Source organism: Antrostomus carolinensis, unplaced genomic scaffold (assembly GCF_000700745.2).
Source record: "Antrostomus carolinensis isolate BGI_N321 unplaced genomic scaffold, ASM70074v2 scaffold289, whole genome shotgun sequence".
NCBI classification, from domain to species: domain Eukaryota; kingdom Metazoa; phylum Chordata; class Aves; order Caprimulgiformes; family Caprimulgidae; genus Antrostomus; species Antrostomus carolinensis.
Genome location: NW_010340384.1, coordinates 8,267 through 22,984, shown reverse-complemented (window position 1 = coordinate 22,984; position 14,718 = coordinate 8,267). Strand labels below are relative to the sequence as shown.

General features: G+C 41.5%; 1 protein-coding gene across 1 annotated transcript; it reads left to right on the top strand.

Moving 5' to 3' along the window:
* The first annotated feature begins 1,073 nt into the window (after window positions 1–1,073).
* Window positions 1,074–13,124, top strand: PPP1R17 (protein phosphatase 1 regulatory subunit 17). The gene is made up of 5 exons (XM_010176115.1): window positions 1,074–1,078; window positions 2,298–2,407; window positions 4,380–4,532; window positions 5,806–5,967; window positions 12,948–13,124. The coding sequence occupies exons 2-5, from the start codon at window positions 2,326–2,328 to the stop codon at window positions 13,025–13,027; spliced, it is 477 nt and encodes a 158-aa protein (XP_010174417.1). The 5' UTR covers window positions 1,074–1,078; window positions 2,298–2,325; the 3' UTR covers window positions 13,028–13,124.
* Window positions 13,125–14,718: the final 1,594 nt, after the last annotated feature.

Here is a 14,718-nt window from a genome sequence, read left to right as displayed (position 1 = left end):
ACAATCATAATATTTAACCAGCGTGCCCTAATCAAATCCAATAAAATTAAATGGCATCAAAGGAAAAAAAAAACCTCCCTCAAATCGCGACATGCAGTGTGCACTTTATATGGCTGGATAATAAGTTTATGTTTTAAAATTACGACTGCTTCATTTTAAGCCATAACCGTAGTTTATTTATACAGGGGATAAACAGAGCAACTATATCATGCAAAGGTGCATTCAAAGATTTCTTCATGCAGGGTCTGCCCAAGTGGAAGATCATTTTTTCTGTAAAGGCAAAGGAAGTCTCCAGGCAGCATAACCCTTTAGTACAGATGTGAGGCTGGACTGGGACAGTTCTGCAGTGAACAGCTGGAGGTCAACCCCCTTATCCAGACCTGATCCAGTAAGGTATTTACACCTATTCCCTAAGAATTTGTAGAATTTTACAATTTTTTTGTGAATTTTGAATACTGAAGGGTACGAGAGTTAATCCCATCTGTACATTATGAGTCAACACTCCTGACCTTTATTACTGTCAGACAGTGTTGCTCCACTTACTTTGAAGTCACTGGGGTTTAGGACATGTTTTTCCATCCCCTGAAGAATTAGCTCAGTGCATGATTATGACTGCGACCTTTCATATTATGTTTGGCAAATATTTATGAGACTGGATTTTGCTTGAGGATTAATGGTTCTTTATATAGATGCAAGTTTTAGGCATAGAAATGAGTTTAACTCCTCTACTGTTCTGTTTCTTGTTGACAAATAACCACTGCAATTTGCAGAGAAATAATATAGGTAATTACTTTAAGCAAGACAAAAACAAACTCCCACAGCACAGTCTCCTATTTTCCACTCTATCTTTTCACTGTTTTTTATCTGACTGCCTTTTCTTTCACCTTTCTCTTTTATTTACCTTTCCTTCTCCATCTCCCATTTCTCCCTCCATTTTTTGCCAGTTCCTCCTCTTCATGTTTTCTCCTGTTGTTTTTCTCTTCCATGTCACCTTCCTCTTCCCTACAAGGAAGTCACAGTCTGCTCTTCTTCCCTGAAAATTCAGAACAGAGGTTGTGTGTAAGAAACTACCACAGCTGTTCCTGGCTGAAGGGAGATACTCGGATCACTGAGTCTGCACCTTCAGGTTGTAGGTCTTTTTTTTCCTTTAACAGAATCCCAGAACTGCCCAGATTGGAAAAGACCTTTAAGATCATCGAGTCCAATCATTAACCCAACACTGACAAGTCCCCGATTAACCCATGTCCCCCAGCACTATGTCTACACACTCTTCAATCCCTCCAGGGATGGGGACTCCACCACTGCCCTGGGCAACCCCTTCCAATGCCTGAGAGCCCTTTCAGCAAAGAAATTCTTCCTCACATCCAATCTAAACATTGCTCTGTTATTCTTACGGGTTTCTGCTAAGCAGTTATAAGAATGATTGACAGTAAAAAAAAAGAAAAGGTATAATTTCCTTCTTTCTGTGGTAGCATCTGGGGTGGTCCCAGAGTGAGCAAGTCCAGGGTCAAATTTCAGCTTGGGAGATGCTGGGCGAGCTCAGGTAGGAGGCTGTGCTCCAGGATCCTCTCCAGTTATGAGTAAAAGGGGATAAACCAGCCAAAATAGATATTCTGTGGGACCCACAGAGCACAGGTACTCCAACAGCTTTGTGAAATGGGTTCCCATGCTCTTATCAAGGTGATGAGTAAGCCTGCTTCTTGCTGGCTTTGGGTCCTGTGGGCACTGGACATCTTTCAGAGGCATCTCTCACTCCTGGGTCTTCAAGGGTATCCAAGCTCTCTTAGAGGAGCTAGACTTGTAAGACTAACTCAACAGCATTTGTAATTAAAGTTAGATTGTATGGTAGACGTCAAATATGATCCTTAGTTTACAGGTGAGAAAAAAATGGAGAAGAAAACCAGAACAAAACATCCTGTTTCCTGGTGCTTACGTAGTGTATGTGATAGCACTTTCTGTTTGCTCAAAGTCAGGATTCTTCTGTAAAGCCAGTGTATTTCCTGTGCTGCTGTGGGTTGTGTACAGCAAAGGAGATGGAAAAATGGAATGTTGCATATGTAACCAAGGCAGTGAATAAATGCATCTCTTGGCACATGTGAGTGAAATCAGGCCAGCAGACTGCACAACAGAGAGCAGCTGGAAGGCAAGAACTTCTCATGATCTGGCTGGCAAGTGGTTACGTAACACCAACATGTCTAAGTCATGCTGCCTTTTAATTTAATTTAATTTAATTTTATTTTATTTTATTTTATTTTTTATTTATTTTATTTTATTTATTTTATTTTTTCATGTAGTAGCTTCAAAGGAGGAGAAAAGCCCATTTCAATGATGTCAACAGAATATGTTCAGCCACTCGATATCCCAGAAGACAGACTGGACAAGCGAGATTCACACTGTAACCATTTAGGTAAGTGTTATTAGATGATGTCATTGCAGTAATTAGAGAGGTGTTGTCTTCACATCATTAGGTCCTGCCCAGTGTCCGTTTTTCCCCTCCAGCAACACAACTGAGCCCTTGTGAAACCCGATAGATTACACCTTCTGCTGACACTTCTGATGCCAGATGGAATGGCAAAGAGCATTTTTCCTGCTTATAAACCTCAGATAAAGCTCAGAGCAAAGTTAATTAAAGAGGAGAAAAGGAAAAAGAGTCATTGTTCTTTTCCTTGGTAGAAAAAGTAGAACAGTTTCTTCATTTATAGGACAATAAACTGAAAGCTAAGCTATAGCTGAGCCTTCCCTGAACACACTTTCCATTTGCAATTTCAATATAAGATTTCCAACACCCCCTTTGCCTGCACTGGGGTGGCTTTCTAAATGCTTTTCTTTTCATTGTCAATCTGGTTTTGTCTCTTGAACCTATTTCGTACATAACTTTTGCACTGAGAATACCAGAGGCATCTTAGCTCCACCACACTCCTAAATACCAGACTTCATACTTGATAGATGTGCTTTTTTGCATATTCATGGTCTTTGCCTCTGCTTCAAATACTATTACTTCACTCCCGCCTCACAAAATTGTCAAGAAGATTTAGCAACCCAGAAACAAAAATTTATTTGCTCATTATTACCCTCGTGATGACAATAACAAAACACAAACGCCATTTCACTTGCTTGTCAAAAAAGTGTCTCACCGCGGGCAAGCCTAATTTTATAAACTTTGTTTACCTGGCCTGCAAGGAAGGTCTCCTAGTTCTGCCTTTCCCACACAGCATTTCTAGCCACAGGCACCACTTTTACAACTGCTGGCATACCAAACATAATTGTTCCATAAAATTACTTACTTAAATACGTACAGAACGAGTCCCATTCTACAGTGGGGAAACTGAGGCAGTGGGAGGTTAAATCACAGAATCACAGAATGTTGGGGATTGGAAGGGACCTCGAAAGATCATCCAGTCCAATCCCCCTGCCAAAGCAGGAACCTAATTGAGATCACACAGGAAGGCGTCCAGGTGGGTCTTGAATGTCTCCATGAGCTCATTTCATGAAGGAAACCTCTGAGGGCTGGAAAAAGACCCCATATCTTCTAGGGACTTCACCCAGTGGTCATCCTTCCTGTGTCTACCCCCAGGCTCGCAGACATACAGCTGCCTCAAATAGTGTGAGAGAGCCTGGAAGGAAGCCTCGTTGTGTCCTAGTCTGCAGTCAGGGGTTGGGTAGGGATGTGGGGGACCCAGCCGAAGCCAAATAAGAAGCTTTTAAGAAATCAAAGCCTTGGTTTGCAGGATGATGCTAATGAAGGTATATCTTCAATATTTCTGGCTTGCATAAGCACACAGAAATGCAGGTCCCGGCAGAAAAACCATGCTGACCATCTGAGTCATCTGAGTCAAGGCTTGCTTTAGAGAAAACCAGGAATCCAGTGTAATGTCATGGAAATCAAAAGTGAATACTGACTGCTCAGCAGCTCTGGAAATAAAGCCAACTCTTGAAAGGAACAATATACTGACTGGGTTTACCAATACCTCAGGCTGACCCCACACACATAAATCTTTCCTTCACAAAAATGCCCTTGTAACTCTTGAAGGCGCAGCCTGCACAGTGCTGGATGAAACAGGTATGGCCACAGGACCTTTGCACACGATGGTGCAGCCTTCCCTCTGCCATGGAACACTCAGCTGCCCACAACTCCTCCCTCTTTTTTATGTCTACCACCTACAATGCAGATGGACCACCTAAGTCACTTGACTCCCACGTAGTTTGGCACAGAGGCCTCTTGTACTTTCTATTTAAGAGATGTTTCTCCACAGGCATTTTAATTTACTTGGATGAAAGCAGTATTATTAAACCTCTTACTTTTCACCTTTTATTATTTCCCCTCAGTTTCAATTTCTATTCATCCTACTTTTTTTTTTTTTTTTTTTGGCCCCCTGCAGAAGATCTTTCAGAGCAGCTGATTAAGAGCTGTGACCTCAAAAAGAAACCAAGAAAAGGTAAAACCATCCCACCTTCTCAAAACACTGAACAGGAGCAAAAAAAGCCAAGGAGAAAAGATACACCAGCTTTACACACCCCACCACCCCTGACAGGTGAGAAATACATCACTTGACTTCGAAATCCCAGTTCAGCTGAGGAGACTGAACCTGGGCAAAGGTTCTAGACCCCTCATTCACTTATGTCCTCTTGGAGGTGGGCAGGAGCACAGCTTTGCACCATGTGCCAGATGTCCCAACCTGATATGGTCCAAAATCAAAAAGGATCCAGTTCAGCCCCTACACAGTCTTGTGTATCTCGTATCCAGTGCTCAGGGGGAGGTGGAACTGGGGATAAGGCTGGGAGGAGACCAAAGAGGCACACAAGCTGGCCATGGGTTTCTCCTCCTGGAAATGGCAGGGCTCTTGTGCTTATGGGGACTCTGGCAAAGGATGGGTGTTTGGGGAAGCCAGAAACCAGTGCAGCAACAGAGAGGCTCCTTGTAGGATGCTCCTTGCTGCTGCACATCTACCAAACTCTGAAGTTCAGGAGCCAAATGCCACCTACCTGGGGTAGGGAAGAATGAGCAGGAGACTGCCACTGAAACCTGATGATCTTCCAGGACCAGCAGTGGGAATAAATGTTTGTCGCTTCTCTCTGCTAACAAGCACTCCTTGTTGTGCACTCCAGGGAGAGAGCTTTGCTCCTCTACCCACTGCATTGAGCTCTTCTTCCCATGCTGCACATACACAGAGGAGTCAGCCAGTAACTCCTTGCACGGTCCCCTACATACTCACAACAATTCACCAAGTCAAAAACAAGCAGCTGGAATTTTCCAGTATTTGTAATCCAGATATTGAACTTGACTCTGTTCAGCTTTCACATGTGTCTTCCCCTCAGCAGTTCTCTCTTAGGGAAGAGTGGCTCAGAGGCTGGAGAGCTGTATTTTCTGCCAGCAGTAGCTGTATCATAAAAAAACTTTTGTTTCACTAAGTAAAATAAGTTATTTCTGTGTGGTCACATTGCTCCTAAACAGAGACTAGAGCATCCATATGATCAAGCTACTTTGACAAGATGTCTAAGCTTCTGGAATAGAAGATTGCACTTATCTTTACCATGATTTCTGATGGCCTGCAGTTTAGTCCATTAAATAACAACCAGGAGGCAGCTGGCCTGATAGCATCACTGTCTAAAATCTATGGGATATAATTGACTTGGAGGAAATGTATATATCATTGCAAAACCTGAAGAGTAGGTACACCATGCAGAGCAGATCACGCACTCATGCAGTCTTGCTTCAGAGTAGTCATTGGGAAAGTTACACAGGCGCATATTTCTTCCATGTGAACAACACTGAAGTGGCATTTTCTTTTCTGTTGTTGCCCACAGGCATACTTTCAGACTTTTCTGACAATCTGCTGAAAAGATACGGTATCACAGAGAAGCCACAGAGAGAGAGAGTGAGTCCAGGCTCTCAGGTCACCGAACTCGAGCAGAGAAAGCCCAGGAGAAAAGATACACCTGCAATACACATCCCACCCTTGATAATAGGTAAGAAACGTACTTAGGTAAAGGTACACCAAAGTGGAAGCAAAAAAATAGCTAGTGTCTGAGGTGTGCTTGGGAGGAGGCTGGAAGGAGATTGCTCTGTTCAGGATACTGGACTGAACCTATGTGGTCAAATTTTTTGCTCCATCCTGTGATCTAGAGAGGACTGGTGCATAGCATACAAGCTTGCTCTAGGTCCTGCATCCCGGGCTAGCACTAGTAATTAACACTTGGACAGTACTCTACATCTTCAAAGACCTTCAGAAATATTGATGAGTTGAAGCTCCTATTTCCCTCCTCATGCTTTTGGGATAGAAGGGAAGGGGAGTAAGAGAAAGACATTCAGTCGCTTGATTATCTCTTGCAAACATGATCCTACTTTTGCGAAAGGCCAACCACTGCCCTGCTTTTCAGATTCAGAACATGCAAATTTTGAGGTCACCAGCACTAGCATAGTTCACACTGCCTCAAACAACCTGGAGCAAAGTTGTCCTGATTAACCTCCTCTTAACTCCACAGTCCCTAACATGCACTGAGGAAACCAAGCTGTGATGAACTTCTCGTTAACAGCATCTTAAAGACAGTGCAGCAGCTAATTTGCTTGGTGGCCATATGAAGTCAGCCAGCCACGTTTTGGTCCTAAGACCCTTTGTTTGTTGAGTTTCCCACATCTCTCCATCACAAAAGAGCTTCAACTCATCAATATTTCTGAAGGTCTTCGAAGATGTAGAGTGCTGTCCAAGTGTTAATTACTAGTGCTAGCCCGGGATGCAGGACCTAGAGCAAGCTTGTATGCTATGCACCAGTCCTCTCTAGATCACAGGATGGAGCAAAAAATGAATGAACTAGTGAACAAATGAATGAATGAATGAATGAATGAATGAAAAAACAAACAAACCAACCCCAGATCCAAAAGTAGTGCCAAAACTGGAAAACACTGTTCCCTTAGGAACCTCTTGTATGAACCAGATCTGCTGTGGCCTGGCACTACTGAGCAGTGAGGCACACTAAATGAAGTGGTCCTGAGACAGATGCTTTGGTCCTGAGTGACTCAGCAACAGCTCAGTACATCAAGCTCCTGAGTTCCAGGTAGACTTTGAATGGAATTTCCTGTACACCTAAATAATTATATGGTCTGCACATGGCTTCATCAATCCAAACAGGCACCTGTTTTTGCAGACATCTCCTTTCTTTGTGAATTTGAGCCTTTGTAACTGAAACACGCTCAAGAATTCTTTTCATTTAATCAGTATGAGGCTCCCAAAAGCAGAGAGGAGCACAACTAGGTTTGCAGGATCACAGTAGCAAGCTTGGTGAATACTAGTGCCTTGCATATCGATCAGCCTAAGGAAAATACATTTTTTATTCCTTCATTGAAGTCAAGCATTCCAGTGGCTTGTGGCATCAGAGCTGCTGTCAGTGAATCACTGGAAATCTGGTCCAATATTTTGCTGGAGGAAATGAAATCTATCATACAATTTCTGAGCCCAGCTGCAAATGCTCCACTTGGAAATACTTAATATAGAGCACTGATAATGAACTGCTCACATAATTGCTAGAGGAAATTACCCAGCAAATTATCTGGAATTCCACATAACAAATAAATTAAGCGGGAAAAAAAAAAAAATCAGTCTTTTAGGGACTGAGTTGGAAACAGAAGCAGAAGCAAAACTGATCAAACCATTTGTAATAAATATTAGTCTTGTGCATTATAATTGAAGCTTACCCTTCCTGTGGACCTTGGAAGAGAGATGAGGCATTATTTTGGTCAGTTCAAAAACACTCCAAAGAAAAATTGCCTTTGACCATTTATAGAAATTTTGAAGATGCTGCATGTCCTTTGCACTTCAGGGTAGATGCAGAGAAGGAGAATCTGAAGGAAAAACATGTTTGATATAGAAATCAAAGACAAAAATGTGTGACAGAGAAGCTGAGAGGCTTGACTCTTGTTTGCTTTAAATGTGATTGCTAGCTAAGAGAATGCAGCAAGGGTCAATTATTTCTTGACTTGTCTCTGCAACGCTCTGGTTGGATTAGCACCTAGTCACTTATTACTTCATGTTTCTACCCTAGCTTTAACTAACTCAAGTAGGCACTTCAGAGAGAAACAGGAGTCATTGTAAGGGTCTTCACCTCCTGCCTCCCATGAAGACTTCCTCTTTAACAATTTTCAAAACAAAAAGAAGCTAATACAAGTTACATGGTAACAGGAACATGTTATAATCTTTAGATGATTTGCTAATCAAAAACCTCAAAAGGGAAGAACACAAAAAAGACAAGTGCAGTAACCGTCAAATGTGTGACAAAATTCAAACTGTGTGCACTTGCAAGGATAGAAACTCATGCATTTTTCAGTTGTTTTCAATTACATCTCCAATGACATTTTCTTGGCTATTGGTGAAGCCACCTTCCAGCACTCAGCATGGATGCAGAACAGCCTGCTAGATGCTGCCTCTCCCAGCAGACAGCTTCTCCACATCCTGTATTCTGGGTCCATTTTCTAGCAACTGACTGCCTGTGGCAGACTTGTGTCTGTATCAGGGGCAAAGTAGCAGATGTGTTTGAATGCCTGAATTTCATTCCCTCCCTCCTCTAAAAATGCACAGGTTCTTTTCAAGACGCATACCAACGCACAGCGTTCTGCTGGTTGAAATTCACCAGTGCTGGCTCCATGACTTGCTATGAAAAATGAGTCATTGTGGCTGAGGGCTGGTCCAATATGTACTACTTGTTTACTTTCAGGGTTATCCCATCAGGTAGTAGACAGAGCACAAACAAACAGAGCTCTTGCGGAACTGCTGTGCAAAATAGAGCCCGAATTATAGACTTGGAGACCTGAGAAGCCCTAGCAGGGTTATGTGCACTAAATAAATACAGACAGGCCTTTCTGTCCCTGTCTGCCTGTTATTGGCATGGCTGCAGTAAGTAGCACACTCAGGGTATCCCCTGCGACCTGCTAATGAGGATTGTCCCCGTTTCTAACATTTCCCCTTCAGATCCCTCCCAAATGGCACTTCCAGATGCCAATTCAAAAAACTCCACTTAACTGTTTGCAGTAACAGAGCTTAATTACTAGATTATCTTTTTAAGCAGCTGTCCACACAAAGAGCTTTGTTGTAAATGCAGATAAAAATGGCAGCTGTGTTATCTCTCTCCATTTTGACCAGCTGGTTATGAGCACTCTATAACAGTCCCTCTCCTTTTTGGGTGGCCAGAAAGATTTTCTAGCCCAAATAAAAGCAAGTCAAACAGACCATACAAAGTGATGACAATCAATGTATCTACCAGATGGCCTGTGATCCATGTGAGAAGTAGAACGTTTTACATCTTGCAAACACCCAAGGGGGCTGATAAATTAGGATCTGAATGTTACTGTCTGTCAGAACCCATGGCTACCTGTTGTCTGCAGAAGGAGACTACGGAAATCGGTCCTTAGCCAGCTTAAAAGTGTAAGCCTGGGCATCACAAAGCCCTCCCCTACAAGAGTCTGTCTTCTGAAGGTGTTTGACTTTCAAACTCCTACTGAGGTGGTGCATGTAACATTGTGCCATGTGTGTACAAATGAGCCATGAGCAGAGGTCTCCTCCAGTGGTCAACTCCCTTTCAGTCAGCCAACACCTTGGCTTTCTGCAGGGGTTAGACCAGAAGACAAAATATAATCACAATTCTAATGGATTTTTTTCTTCTCATATGACAATAAATAATTTGAATCTCATCCAAAGCCCATACTCAGCTCTGGGACAGTCTATTGCCATTGCCACTTAGCAAGATATTCAATTAACTAAAGGATTTCTGAGGGCTCTTCAGGCCTGTGGGTTTGAGCAAGAATGTAAATACATGTGTAAATATGGGAACGCAGCTCCTGAAATGTGGTTGCTTGGGGTTCCTTAATCAGATCAGAGATAAGCAGTAAAACCACAGTTTTAAACCCTCATTCTCCCTCATCCTCTAGAAAACTAGTTAAGGCAGCTCCTTTAGGATAACATCAGCCCTCCCCAGAGAATAATCTCTGAGTGATGCAGAAGTACAGCAGTTTAATGTCACCTCTTGCCCTTTTCTAGTGCAAGAGATGTGAGTGGTGCACTCCAGTGCTCTTCCAACCCAGCAGGCATTGTCCGTAGGTAGTCAAAGGGAACTGGAGACACCTTGGTGGTTTTTTGATTTACAACCCAGGAGGAGTATTTAGATCTAGGTGGCACATGACAAACGGTTGATTTAAGCCAACTTCTTCTTCTGCCTATGTTTGAGCTTCCTAACAGAAGCTCTTGGGTCTCTGTGAGCCTTTGGGGTCCTAGTCTTTGTCTAAAAATTGCAAGTAGTTGCATGTTCTGTTGGGAAAAACAGATCTGTGGCATGAGCTGCATTTCATAATACACACAGCTGGGAACACACAGGCAGGGAGACTAAGTGATTTACTTAAAGAGTAAACAGAAAGACTGACTTACAAATGTTCTCCAATTCCTAGTCCTGCTCACTCCTTTAAATCCAGAATTTCCAAACCACATTCAGTAAAGCACACTTTCCCCAAGAGGCATCATAGGCATCATACCAAAGACAAAAATCTTTTCCCTGTGTTACAGAAATAATTCTAGCTAAGACATCCCATATGTATCCTCTTTATACTGTTTTGCATTAAAAGGCTGATTTTAAAAGCACACAAGTTAGTGCTTGATATTGCTGGTGGTCCATGGTCTGGAAAGTTAATAACCTGCAGCTCTAGGCTATGTCCTCTTCTGAGCTTTGAATCCTGAACTCTACTGGAAACTTTTGGGGTTCATCAGTCAGCATTCCTTGATAATGATGCATCATCTTGTGATGGATTGTGGTAAGCATCTGACACGCTACTGATGTGGGTCCAGCTGAGAGCTGGGGACCTCTGCTTGACTGCTACATTCCAGCTGTCTCTAGCATCTGCTCTAAAAAGGCTAGTTTATGTGCTAAAACCAGACCATTAGAACTACATAAACATAATTTTCCTTCATTACTTCATAATTCAAATAAGAGAGTGCCCATTATCATAAAGCACAGCACAGCTTTCTTCTGCTTACATTCCTGATCTCTTATTCCTGAAGTTCACCCAAAAAAGAGGTTAGATGTCATCAAATGATCCATTGTAGCTTCTCATTTTAAGCATATTTTAGTTATATTTTCCTCATTCCTCAAATTCTCCATGAAGAAAAAACAGCAACAACAAAACCTCACCCTCCCCTAAAAAAATCCCACAACTCAAACCACAAAGACAACAGAGAAAAAATAATTGTCTGTATTTTTCTAAGTTGTCTGTATGAATAGAATTTTGGGTGGGGAACATTTACATCCAGCTCTGTAAAATAACGTGAGTCTTTGCAGTTAACAATAGTGGTTACTCAACTGCTGCTTCATCGAATTAAATCCTTTGTGTTTTGAAATAATATTAGTTCATGCCTTTCAGTTTATCTTATGGTCCTTTTTTTCCTGCTGAAACCAGCTAGTTCAAAAGAACTGCATATAAATGAAGCAGGAGCTAACTTAAACGAAGGGCAGTATAGGTTAATATTTTCATTCATCCATCACCTCTTGAAAAGACTCCAAAGCTGAAGAAAACCTTCCTATGTGGTATTGCTCTATTTTCAGAGCTCGTCAAGACTGAAAGCCTTCTCTGTGAGAGGGCTTTCGATGCAGAAAGAAGCAAACAGGTTGGTTTGACTGAACAACTCAGCTGGTTAGCACAGACTGAGAGCAAACAGCAGGAGACCGCATCAGGGAGAGATTTCGTTGGTCTCGACACAATGGTAACCCTCATCCTGTTTTTGGACTATGTTAACCTCCACAGCAAGGAATGTGGGCGTAAAATATGTCCTACAGGTCACTAGCTTTTTACTGGGAATGGGCAAACCCAACACAGTCTGTTAAAACAGGGCTCAAGAACGTTTTCTGTCTAATGCATTATCCTCTCTTCACTCAATTAATTTAATTTCTAATAAATAAAGCAGTTACAAAAGTTGTGATATCAAGATATCACATAAAAGCCCTGAGATCCATAAGGAGTGGATTCACTGTTTTAAGGATGAGAGATAGAAAGGGGAAGCAGGGGAGGCAAAAATTTGTGGAAGGTACAATCCACAACCTATCTATATAACAGAGAAGGACTTTGGAAGAAGGAATCACTTCTACATGGAAAGACACCTCACATAGCATACCTACAGCTGATGAAAACGTTTCTGGAATCCCTATGCTGTGCTCAAACTGTGAAATCAAATTCCTTTCAATATCATGTCATATTGTTCTTCAGTGCTTTTGTGTTGGGGATGAAGCTTTATTTTTCTTCTAGAACAGCCAGGCTACAAAGCTTGTTACGATCCCAAACCTCAGTAACTGGCTCAAAGCCTTCAGTAACATACCTGAGTGTTTTTATATTGATCTTAATCCAACTGCTTTTGTAATTTATTGACACTATATAACCTCAGCGGGGATGGCACTTGGCATGTGGGTATTCTAACATTTGTCTCCTTTGGTATCTGTATTTGCAGAATCTAAGTGATATTGCTGTATGTATACAGAAAACAAGCATGCATACATATGTTCACATAAACTCAGTCACAAAGATCAGTCACAGTATTTATTTCAAGATGCAAGTTCTTTCCCTTTTTTAGTTTCCCAAACCCTTTTAACAAAGAAGTTTTCAGATGAAACTTCAGTGTCTCTTTTTCCACAGGTAGCAGAAATTGGCTGGATTTAAGAGTGGCTGACAAACGTAGCTAAAAATGCAGTGATCCAGTTCTAGTTCGCTAAATATCAGGAGACTGATGTGCCAAAAATAAATGAGGAGTAACTCCCATGGTGTTGGAAAATGACATTAGGGTCAAGAAATTAGAGAGGACTGAAAGATTCTTCTTATCCTGATATTTTCTAAAGAAATAATATTTTAAATCAACTCTTGTTTTTTTTCCTCTCTCTTTTTTTTTTTGTGTGTGTGTGTGTGTTTGTGTCCTTCTGTTTTTAAGGCACTAAGCTGCTTACAGAAGAAAAGCAAACAGTGATTATGGAAGATGAAGAAAAGGATGGAGACACAATCCCCAGTTAAGATTACAGTGATATTTCCAATAATGCAGTGTAAATAATTCTGGGTCATTCAAAGTGGCAGTACATAGAAAAAAAACAGTCCTTTCATTTTTATAAATAATAATTTTCTCAAGCTTGCACTTGAATTTAAATTATCTTCAAGTGTTACCTGCATCTCATGAAATCCCAGCAACCATCAGAGGAGATGATGACAGGAATTTCACCTACAAATGTGGTTGGAAGGATTCTCTTGGTTTACTAAAAGCAGCTTCCCAGGATTTTTGTCAATGAGGAATCCCCCTCAGATCAGCTCTAGCTTTGTACAGCGTGGTGATAAGGATTAACACAAAGGACACCACCAATCCGCTGTACCTGGCACTACATACCAGAGTGGTTGGTAGCACAGAGTCATAAAATGTCAACTCATAATTCAAATTTCATTTTTCTCCTGACATTTCACCTCATTCATCCAGCTTTCCTCTGCTGGAATAACACTGACCACAGTGCAAATTCCCAGGTGCAGAGTTGATGGGATAGATGGAGAGAGTGGGAGGGCACAAATCAGCTCCAGAGTCCCTGAAATGCAAACCAAACACTTCCTCAGCCTGAATCTCCTCATGACTTGTATTTGTGAGGAGAGAAAGGTAGATTTACAGTAGTATGAAAACTTACAGCTGAGGCCTCTCAACACTGACACATCAAACAGGAGGGAGGGCAGAGCTCAGAAGAGAAGTGCAGCACTTGCCTGTTAACACCAGGGTAGACTTGATTTTTTTTCTTTCCTTCAAAGGTTTCATTCCTGGGTTGGTGAAAGATAAATTAGTTGGATAGTTGAACCCTTTATTACATATTATTTTCTTTTTATATCTGCTTTTTAAACTGAGTCCTAGGTTGTTAGTTAGGGGCGGGGCTGTGAAGATTCAAAATCATAGCAACAGAGTAAAAATTGAGTAAAATAATGTTACTCAATGGTGTGTGCATACTGCCAGGTGGAACAGCACCACACTTTTTTTTTAACAGTTGACCTCATTGACTCAATCAAGAATTGTTTTCACAGCCAGCTACAGCCTTCAGCATTTGTACCAAGAGAGATGGGTACTTGTAGAATATTATACAAAATAGGTAGAACTGTGTAGTTTTGTGCTTACCTTAATAGCCCCGTGCGCAGCACTGCCAGCTGGACTCCTAGGGACCTCAGCAGAGAGGTTAAAGATTATCTAGCCTGGCAGACTGAATTTAGATATCTTTTTAACACCCTTAGGCAGACAGCTGAGGAGCACATTAGTTTGGACTTCATTTGCCACAGTGACTGACCCAGCATCTTTTGTGAGAACGCAGCCCATTCGCAGATACTCAGCTTCAAGATGTAATCAACAAGCTCATAATAAATAATCGTGTGTTAAAGTGCACAAGAGGTCAGCTATATTATTAATGGGATGCCTGACACCTAGGAGATGTACTTTTTTTAATCGTGTTAATCTATCAGATGAGATAATATTTAAAATGTAATCAATCAATACTTCCTATAACCACATTCATGGCAGTTACACAGTAAAGTGTGTCACTGCAAGTATGCGACAAGAAATAAGTGCGATCCGTGTCTAGCTTTACCAGTGAAATTGGTCAATATTTTCAGTGCAAAATACAGCAAGTGTGAGAGGTTATAGTCCTGAAAAGATTCAAATGAACCTGAGCAATGGATTAGCTGTGAAA